This window comes from Pavona decussata, unplaced genomic scaffold (assembly GCF_977016875.1).
Source record: "Pavona decussata unplaced genomic scaffold, jaPavDecu1.1 SCAFFOLD_195, whole genome shotgun sequence".
NCBI lineage: Eukaryota > Metazoa > Cnidaria > Anthozoa > Scleractinia > Agariciidae > Pavona > Pavona decussata.
The window spans coordinates 3,494,242-3,505,000 of record NW_028145604.1 but is presented as its reverse complement, the minus strand read 5'-3'; the positions used below and the strand labels follow the sequence as shown (position 1 = coordinate 3,505,000).

Below are 10,759 nucleotides of genomic sequence, written 5' to 3'. Positions count from 1 at the left end.
GACAGTTACGTGAACGATTTGGGAAACGATTTTAGCCTAGATTTCAAAAGGGATCTCAATTCCTTTGTATGAAAGTTAGCTAAAGAAAGTTAAATTTTTGTATTCAAACAGGATGATTCAAAATTAAAAACGTTATAATCGTTCAAAGTGCAGGCGAGCAGAATCTACTCCCGCACCCCATACTATAACATAAATTTTATTTAGCAGCAGTATACAGGATGTTTGTCCCATGAACCTAGTTTAATGGCCTAGCTCCCACGAGTGTCCTGTAGCTCAGTGGTAGAGCATCCGAACTAGTAATCGGAAGGTCTTAGGTACGACTCCCGATAGGAGCACTCTAATTTTTTTTTCCGAGTATGCCTGTGTCACTTACTGAATAATACATCATTCCCAACTTTTATTTATACGCGATGAGTTGCAAAGCAATAGCTTGTGTGGTCGTGTTACAACTTAAAAAAATACGTGAGCTTTGCCTGGAGTCAAGAAAGTGGTTATAATAATAACGAGCTTGTCTGGTCATAAGACGGAATTTTCTTTATTTTTTTTCGACAGAAAAAGTGACAACGATTCACAAGTGGAACGATACTCATTTGAAATTTTCTTCTTCTTCTTCTTCTTTTTTTTTTTTTCTGCCAGGAACTGCAAGGAGCTCAGTGATTATGGCAAATCCATCACTCCACCAACCCCGCTCCTTGCGAGCAAGGAATTCTCTTCTTATGCCAAGACGATTTTTGACAGGTGGGGCTATTAGTGTAACTGTTGTGGTACAAATTTATCCTTGGTTTTAATTTTATCTTCTTATTGTTCTTGGGTAAGGTAATGCATGATAACGGATTTGAAGCAATGGAAAACCACAACAACCATTTTAACGGAACTTTTTTCTTCAAATTAAGGCCCCGTTCTCCATTTTATCCCTGTGTGCGGGCGGGCAGACTGACCTGGCAGTTGATAGAGCTTTGTTCAGACACTTTTCTTCTCTTTGTCATGTTTTAAAAACTATGAAATATAGTCTCTCCTTTCTCTCACGGATAGTTGAATGAGAAGCAAAGGCGCAGGAAAGAGTTCCCTCACGGAGCGCGATGTTCTCGTGTGTTTTTAAGGACTACTTGTAGTTTAAGCGATTCATTAAATTTAAATGTGAAGTGTGAAAATCATCCATTATTTTCTCAGTGCGCGTTGCGAGGCTCATGCGCAAGATACTTTCGTAACCGTCGCTGTGTCACGCGCTCTGCCGCTACAATAAGAGAGAAAAGTAAACAAAGTGTTGCGTTACTGGCAGGTGGTGGGCCTTCAAAGTGTTGTCACGCATTCCAGATGGAGATCATGACGAAGTCATGCTGAAAGCGGCAGCTTATGACTGTCTGGGTGGAAAGCGAAAGAACTGGGCACTACAGACCCGTTGGCATGGCAACTACCTTGCCAAGGTACGAGTGTATGATGGTACTGCATTTTGTATCGCGTAAATACTATAAGATTTTTTTAAATATAAGAATTATGCTAGAGCAGTTTTCAACAGAGTCTCGTAAAGTCGAAACCAAAGTTATTACTTTGGCCAATGACTAAGCAATGAGAATTCAGAGCAAATACCAAGCGCTGAAACTCAAGCGCGTGCAACATGACCAAACCACGATTTGGTTTTACCAGCAATATATAGGTTACTTTTGACTTTTAAATGAAATACGTTCTAAAGCACAGAAGTGAATTGTCTAGAGATATGTCCTCGTAGCCATAGGGGAACGTTGGTAGTTAGCGAGCAAAATGTCCGGAGACAAGCGTATTTAACGTAGAGTCACAACTTGGTCAATATTTGTGAGATTTCCCTTGACTCTCGACTTTCTGAAAGCCTGCTTTAATGCAGTCATGTCGCTCGCTTGCCGTTCATGTTCGATGCTTATTTAAAGAAGTCAACTTGTGGCGAGTCTAGCTTGACTCCCACAGGTTGTGGTAATTTTCACCTGTGTTATACAATTATCTGAATGGTTCCTTTTTTTCTCAGTCTGAAGAAAACTCTCAAGTGGATCTGTTTGACAGAAATGTTGTCAACCGCTTCTCGACCAAGGGAGAGGTGCTGTTGTTCTCTTCTTACGCCAAGAAGGTAAGATTATAACCACGTCTTGCTCGTTGTTATAAGGCAACGCAAATAACGCATGAATCAATCGGAACTCGAAGGGCTGCAAAACGTGCTGACGGTACGGGGTGACATGTTTTCCCGCGCTTGGCACCGTTATCAACCGCGGGAAAACGTGCAGTCGGCACCAAGCGCGGGAAAACAGACAACCGGTGGAAAGCGCGAGAAGAAAAAGCCGCCAGTGCCAAGCGCGGGAAAATATGCAGCCGGTGCAAACGGTGCCAAGCGCGGGAAAATATGCAGCCGGTGGAAAGCGCGAGAAGAAAAAGCAGCCGGTGCCAAGCGCGGGAAAATATGCATCCGGTGCAAATGGTGCCAAGCGCGGGTCAACACACTTAAAAATCCTGATTGGTGTAAAAGTTCCGAGTTTGTTTTTATTGTTTGTTATTGGTGTGTAGTTGGTTATTGTTCAGTCAATTTTTTCACACTGCTCACTCAGAAACTTTAAATTAAAGAAAACATCCATTTATATTATTTTTGACAGTGAACCGAAATAGTTTCTTCATTGATGGCTAAAGAAACTTGGTTTATTGTGCGCCTCACACAGATTCTTACAAAGTAATTTTCTTTGCAGGTTAACATGAAGACAAAAGTGGCTGATCGCATTCTGGTGGTGACGACCTCATCAATTATCAAGCTGGACAACAAGTACAAAGTCATGAAGACAATCCCGCTTGAGAAGGTCAGTACCCAATAACAACGTTCGGGATGGCTGCTTGACCGAGTCCAGAGTCTTGTCAATACCACGACCTTCTGAGGTTACCACAATTAAAATTTTATGGGTGCAAGAAATTTGCGCAAGGGTGTCAAACATATTGCTCAAAATTTGGCCCAGGGAGGCTGTTTCCACTGCAGTGAAGTTTGGTATTTCAAGTAATATGTTAAAAACCAGTTGTTGTTTTTCCCCGACTTCGGGGTGTTAGATTACGCGGTGATATGGCATTCTTTCGAGTGTTCTGTGGCTAAACTTCATTTACTGTAGCAATTTCCTTTCTCCGTTCTCCTCTACGGCGGTCCATATCTGCAGAACACCACAGCAAAATATTTAAACACAAAACAAAATTGGCTAATACATGTATCTTAATTCCTTAAACACCGACAAACATAAAATTCTTAAACACGACGATTCCGAATACGCTAAAACGCACCACAAGCTTCATTCCATCGTTGTTGTTTTTTCTGCAGGTGACTGGTCTGAGTTTGACCCCGGGTGATGATCAGTTGTTAGTGGTACATCTTCAACACAATGACCTAGTCATATGTCTGTGCAGTCAGTCAAAAGCCAACAGAGTCACTGAGTGCATGGCCACGATATACCTGCAAATATACCAGTGAGTATTCCACTATACTGCGTTATTTTACCATATATAGGCCGCTCAGCCGTCCGCGCCAATATCGCCTGTTTCCAGCGTGGTTGTCCTTCCTCCCGCCATTGTGCCCAAGCTTCCGCCACTCATTTCTCTTCGAACATGGGTGGCGAAAGTTGTGCACAATGGCGCTACGAAGGCGGAGTCAAGATGACGCAAGGAAGGGCAACCACGCTGGAAACAGGCGATATTGGCGCGTACGGCTGAGCGGCCTATATATGGTTGATAAAAGCATACAATTTACCATACTAGCACAGGAAAACATGTAAAATATGAAGAGTTATTCAGTGGAGTGTTGTGTTATAAGACTGGGTAGTTTTGCCTGTCTGTTTGTGAGAAAAATAAAAACAAACCAGGGGATTGGTAAATGGGAAAACTTTTATTCTGCTTCGCTTAAAAAGTGAAAACTTTTAAGCTGTCGTGCATCGAGAAATCCAGCTAACGGGATTGGTTGTTGCTTGACAAAGCTTGATTTGATTCCCTCACGATAAACGCTAGACCGCTAGTAGTCGCTTTCCGGATAGTTGAGGCCTATAAAAGACGATCTCGGTGAGCTCGACGGGACTCGAACGAGCAGAAAAACATCTCGTCCAATGTATACATGTACTCTATGTTTTCCACGTTATAAGTTGTGCAAACCGATTCATTAAAAAAAAGCTATTAGAAAGGAACTCCCAACCGTCTATATAAAGCATTTCAAGTGCGAAAATGCCCCAAATTTTAAAGAAGATAGAGTTTCATTCATGAACTCAAAAGTTAGAAGTGAACGTCTTACAGAGACACTCGCTTTTGAGAGAAGCGGTTGCCTTGGCACAGGCTACCCATTATGCAGCTGAAGGGCTTTCTTTAGGAGCATTGCGAGGATCGGGTTCTCATTGTGATTTATCTTGGTGTTCGCAGAAAATTCGGCAAGATGGTGGATGTTCGTGTGGATTCACGCGTGAAATGTGAACTGGGCAAAAAGCCATTCAACTTGACGGTGAAAAACTGTTCAGCAGACTCTGCCCTGACATTCAAGAAGGTCGGAAACAGTGATCTGACCCTGCTATGGCCGGTGCAGAAGGCTTGAGCACCCCGGGAGAGCGGGAATTAAATCCTGATATCATATAAGATATGTTAAATTTCAATTTCGGAAAATTTAAAAACGAGCGTCATCATAGGAAAATATTGCTCGGTGACTTTCATTTGCATGGTCACACTGTACGATTATATCCACAGACTCAAGAGTTAGAACCACCTTGTACAGCATAATAAACAGCACCACAGGAAAGTACCGGTCAGTAACTTTCATTTGAATTGTCACACTTTAGGATTTCGTTCACAGACTGAAAAGTTTGATTCACCTTGCACAGCATAATAAATAGCACCACAGGAAAGTACTGCACAGTAGCTTTCATTTGAATTGTCACACTTTAGGATTTCGTTCACAGACTGAAAAGTTTGATTCACCTTGTACAGCATAATAAACAGCACCACAGAAAAGTACTGCTCAGAAGCTTTCATTTGAATGGTCATACTTTAGGATTTCACCCACAGACTCAAAAGCTAAATCACCTTGTGAAAACAGTATCAAACTTTCATTCGAGTGGTAGATTGTCCTCTGTTGACAAAACTAAATAATCACTTTGCCGGTACCAGAGTGCCTTAAGTTAGGGTACGTATTTTGTCCATTATATGATATTATTTGCGAAAATTGCGGTCATAAGATTTTAGAAACAATTTGTATCGAATCCCTCATTTTGTGTCAAATATAGCATCGTTTGGCAAGTTCAAAGTTTGTTATTCACCAAACGCGTAAACGTTTCCTTGGGGAAACTGCATTCGACAATTTGACGCAAAAGTTATATCTGGTAAGCCAAACCTCAGAAATTTGGGCATTTACGACTAAATGGGGACAGCAAATTACCCATCCCCATTCGCCAATGCTCTTATCTCAAGTGTACATAGGATGCGGATAGTAAATTTTAAACAGGTTGAAATGGAACAGGGTCAGAGAATGGCATTTACTTATTTTTTCTCGCTCCGAGGAAAAGGTTTCATACACCAAATTTAAACACGCATTGGTTTAATCAGTTGGTGTTAAATTGCTGGATAAAAAATACATTTTTTTGTGACCTGTGAATGTTTAAATTCCGTATTTATTCCGATTCGGTGAACAACAATATTGATATCAAGATAACTCCCATCTCCAAATAGAGAAGACTTGTTCCACGCGGGGGAAGACAAATAGATAGACAGAAAATAATTGGATTTTGTATTACGGTGTCAACTTTGGAAACGAATTTGAGCTAAAAATATATATATCTTCAAACTTGAAGGTTTTCAGACGTAATATTTTATAGTGTTTTTAGCAGTCGTATTTTAAATGATGTAGTTTTGTACTTTATTAAAAGAAATAAGATTACTAATGGTGAATTTCTGTATTGGGCCAGTTACTTAAATTATTTAATTTCTGACGAGAAAGGGTTGTGATATGTAATGGTGTGGCTCTTTATTTCATTGATAAAATGTGGGAGACTCGCGTTGTCTCGAAAAATAGAATTGTTTGAGAAAGCTAAATTGAAATTGTTTGGATATTATTTTGCTTTAGCTGGGACAAAGATCTGAAGAAAGATCAACCTTTTTTGTCTTCATTCAGAATGAACAGATGCCTCGCGTTTGATATAAGCACTTGTAAAATGTTGTACAAGAAAGTAAGTTTCTTTTCAAGATAGTTAGAGGCTGTTTTTTTGAAGTAGTCTTTATTATTCATCTTCAAATTATTTTGTAGAATAAATTATGAAATGTTACTGGCCCGTTTGGAATTTTAAATAAACATATCTGATAATTTCTGCATCAAAGCCTGTGATTTTATGCTTGGATGGCTTATTACAGCAAAGACTAATGAGTATTTACCAGTAATAAGCCAGTGCTAACCGCGGGAAAACAGGTATTAAACCGGTACCAGTGTCAAGCGCGGGAAAAGATGCCACCGAATCAGAAGACAGACAAGTGCTCACGAAAAGCCCGCGAACGCTGATGCGCAGAAAGCTGCTCAGAGCGTTCTTTCCCTCTGAACTGGCACACCGTCACCAAAATACCAGCGGTAATTACAAAAAGATACTAAATGTTACTACACATTGAATACTAAGTTGTATTATACTGAGCAGAATTCAAGTACAATTTTTGAATATACTCGTTTTAACGAGCAAAATTTATCCAACTCTAGCACCCGGTTCGAAGAGCGGTAGAACTGACATGTAGTTATACAACCGGTGCCAAGCGCGGGAAAATATGCAACAGCTTCCAAACAAATATCTAAATCTCTACTGTCACGCAATCAGTCGACACCATCGCCTGATGAAGACCAGCAGTATAGCGGTCGAAACGTCGCGATCCACATCTTTGTGACTCAATCGTGAGACAAACGATTAACTCATCTATCATTTTAAACCACGATGACAAACACCTTTCATAATATTGACCTGAAATATGGGCGCACAGCCCTAAGGTTGATTCGTCGACACGAGCGTTGCTCACGCAAGATCGCGCGATATGCTAACCACCTCACCTTTCTTATAAGGTGCGTAAGGAACCACGTTGTTCCTAGAGACCTTCGGGTCCGTTCGCCAGTTCCAACCAAAGGCGGTCACAGAGTAGCCGAACTAGCATCCTTGAGATTGCTAAGAGAGAGAATCAGACTAGCTCAGAGGGCTAAGGGAAATGCGATGCAAGATAGCCACTCTACAGCGAAGAGTATAACAGCCACTCTTTCGCCTAAAGATGCTTCTGAGATACTTGAAAAGATCAGTTGCAACACAAAACGACTGTTTAATAAGACCAGAGACAGACAGAAACGAAAGTTCGATAACCTGTTGATCGAGAAACAGTCTTCTGTTTCTACGACTAGAACACCTCATGTTGACAGAACACCTCAAGTTGACAAATCCAAATGGGTTATCAACTTATCCTCCAGGTCCTTAAGCGACGCTGAGGTATCTTTACTACAGAAAGGGTTAAATTTTGCTGTAACACCTACAAGCATCCCAGCCACTGAGATAGTTGCCAAGGTTGAATCTGCAATAAGACCACTTGACGCAGAACAGGCAGACACTGTCAGGAGAAACGTAAACTCTATCCTCCAGAAGGCTAAGCCTCCTGAACCTAATATCACCAGGGAGATGAAACAAGCTCTCAAAGGTTTAAAAGAGGATAAGAACATTATGATTCTCCCGGCAGACAAAGGTCGTGCCAGTGTAGTGCTAGACAAAAACACCTATGACGATAAACTGAAAGCACTGATTGAGAAGGGTCCATACCGACTTCTTAATAAAGACCCAACGGACCGTTTGAGCCGAAAGTTGACTGAAAAGCTTCTGAACCTGAAGCGAGGTGAGCACCTGACAGAGTCCGTATATAATAAGATCAGGCCCAAACATAAGGAACCACCTAGAATCTATGGCCTTCCTAAGATACACAAGGTAAATACACCTCTGAGACCTATAGTTTCTTGTGTGAACACCTTTGCTTATGATCTGTCTTCCTACCTAGCCGATGTGTTATCTCCCTTAACAGGGAAATCAGAGTATACAGTGAACAACTCAGCTCATTTCGTGTCCACTATCAACGGTGAGAGGGTACTAGAGAGCGAGATCATGGTGTCTTTTGACGTAGAATCACTGTTCACAAACGTACCTATCGAAGGCGCCGTACAGGCCGGTAACTAGGGATTCGGATGGCTACCTCTCTACCAGTGTTTACAGAAAGCCTACACACACTGACCAATACCTAGCGTATGATTCACACCACCCGCAATCTGTAAAACGCGGTATTGTCAAGTGCCTGTACGATAGATCGAAACACCTCATAACTAAACCATCAGTTATCTCGCAAGAAAAGAAACACCTCTCATCAGTTCTTGTTTCTAACGGTTATCCGTTTTCGTTTGTGAAAAACATTACGAAAACAAAGAAACAAACAGCCACAAAAGAACCAGCGCCTGAAATTAAATCTACTGCGGTGCTACCATACGTCAAAGGGTTATCAGAGGCTCTTCGCCGTTGCCTACAACAGCAAGGCATACGGACAGTTTTCAGATCTGACACAACACTTAGATCACACCTAGTGCGACCTAAGGACACTGTCGACCCTGCAAAACAAGACGGAGTAGTCTACAAGATTCCCTGTGAGTGTGGCAAGGTCTATATTGGAGAGACGGGAAGATCTATGCATGAAAGGATTAAGGAACACGATAGAGACATACGGCTTGCTCGAACCCAATCCTCCGCCGTTTCAGAACACAGCAATGCGACGGGCCACTATCCGCTCTGGGATGAGGTTAAGTTTATTGACCGAGACCCACATTGGTACACCCGTAGGGTTAAAGAGGCTATTCACATAAGGCTTCACCCTGACAACATCAATAGGGATAATGGAATTGAAATTCCGGAAGCATGGATGCCCACGATCAAACTACACAGCAACCGATCAGTACCAAGGCGGACGGCCGAGGGAACAATTTCTACTCTGAACGACGAGGATCGAAATTCTCCAATCAACAACAGCCTAAGAGAGGATCGAAACGCACCAATCAACACAAACCAAGGTGCTAATCATACTGTCACGCAATCAGTCGACACCATCGCCTGATGAAGACCAGCAGTGTAGCGGTCGAAACGTCGCGATCCACATCTTTGTGACTCAATCGTGAGACAAACGATTAACTCATCTATCATTTTAAACCACGATGACAAACACCTTTCATAATATTAAATATCTAACCCTTGCCAAGCGCGGGAAAACGCCAACCTCGGTAAAAAAACGTGAAGTCTAATCGTACTGCTATTAAAGGACTTTTCGTCGTTTGTTCTGGTAATTTAAAAGTGTGTTGTAAAAGTTTTATCTGTGTAACTCAAAATCAAATCAGTCGACATTCAATTATCGAAATCTCTCAGAAAGAAAGTCGCGCCCTGACCAATCAGCTCGAAGCAGAATGTATCCCAGAGTGCCAAGCGCCAGAAAACGTGTTGTTGTGAGGTCACCATCATTGAATTAGACAGGATATACTTGGCTCTAGTTTGTTAGCAAATGTCGCCTTTGAACCATTTCTAAGGAAACATAATTGCTCTCAAAAGTAGTTAAAGAAAGATAACCTCAGGTGCTCTTCCTGTTGGCGTGGATGAACTGTTTTGTTTCTCTGCTTGTTTACGATTAGGTGTTTTCGTGTTAATTTTACAGGTGTAGTTCGAGAGAAAAACCTTTGTTGGTTGCTTATTCAATTTTTATCAGGGGAGGCAAGTTCGATCAAAACAGTTGAACGTTTTTGCCGTTCAATCGAAAGCGTTTGGGGTGTTTTGGTTGGGGTACTTTTTAATAACCCAAATCAACTGAAACCGGTTGAGATTGAAACGGTAAAAGTACCACATTTGTGCGTTTTCATAATTTTGTACGGCAATTTCGGTTCGACTTGAAGTGAGTAGTTTCCAAGAAAATTCTGCCGCGATTAAATTCGACCAGTCGCAGCTTTTGCGGAAGCGAGTAAGACACATTTTCTTCTGTTTCCTTGAGAAATGTTGTGGAATTCTCCAGATTTCAGTCACTGGCTTCGCGGAGAACAATCCATATTCACTTTTCGGGTTTATTAGTTACCATGACAACATCCCCTGGAGCATATGTCCCAACCAATCAGATAAAAGCAATCACAGTGATGAAGCAAAATTAATCAACTGTTGTTCTTAATCTTTTCCTAAAACGTTCTTGGCAGAAAAATTCTGACGTTCAGGAATTAACATATATTTTTCTTATTATATCGGCAGTGACTTCACAGCGTGGTTCTTACCAGAAAAGTTTTAAATTAACAGCATGATGAACTCGCATGATGACTGCCGTCTTTTTAATATTTTAAGTGTTGTGGCTTACGTATGGAAATTAAGTAATGACACTGCAAAAATACGTGCGAGGTATCGTTAAAGAGTACAACTAAATTATGACTAAATTTTATTGATTTCTTCTTATCAGAAATCTAAACCATTAAGGTTCCTTCTTTTCAATGCCAAGGCAAATGATCTAAGTGGATTTTTTCTCACTAGTTTGCATTGACATTACTGAAAAGATTTTTCTAGTAAGGTTTGTTTGTCGGTTGTATAACCAAACCAAGGTCATGTGGGTTTCACACACACATTTGTGTTCACGTTTTCAGGCTGCGCTTGTGGACCACAGAACTTAATTTCAGGAGGAGATTGTTTATTTTACTGAAACTCAATTTACGGTTGAAATAATTGCCTTC

The 10,759-nt window shown here is 41.1% G+C and overlaps 2 protein-coding genes across 2 annotated transcripts in view; both read left to right on the top strand.

Moving 5' to 3' along the window:
• LOC146461818 (unconventional myosin-Id-like) overlaps positions 1-6,335 on the top strand; it is a 21,862-nt gene extending 15,527 nt beyond the window's left edge. Inside the window, exons 19-24 of the mRNA XM_085086537.1 lie at positions 637-738; positions 1,280-1,424; positions 1,997-2,095; positions 2,703-2,810; positions 3,314-3,459; positions 4,396-6,335. Of these exons, the coding sequence (XP_084942663.1) occupies positions 637-738; positions 1,280-1,424; positions 1,997-2,095; positions 2,703-2,810; positions 3,314-3,459; positions 4,396-4,564 (769 nt within the window). The 3' untranslated portion in view covers positions 4,565-6,335. The remainder of the gene's footprint in view (positions 1-636; positions 739-1,279; positions 1,425-1,996; positions 2,096-2,702; positions 2,811-3,313; positions 3,460-4,395) is intronic.
• A 486-nt stretch (positions 6,336-6,821) lies between these two features.
• Positions 6,822-8,201, top strand: LOC146461817 (uncharacterized). The gene has a single exon (XM_085086506.1). It carries the CDS (start codon positions 6,933-6,935, stop codon positions 8,199-8,201), a length of 1,269 nt encoding a protein of 422 aa, XP_084942632.1. The 5' UTR covers positions 6,822-6,932.
• The last annotated feature ends 2,558 nt before the right edge of the window (positions 8,202-10,759 follow it).

What these genes read in the sequence shown, in the direction of transcription:
- LOC146461817 (XM_085086506.1), top strand. Translation starts at nt 6,933, where the DNA reads ATGACAAACACCTTTCATAATATTGACCTGAAATATGGGCGCACAGCC.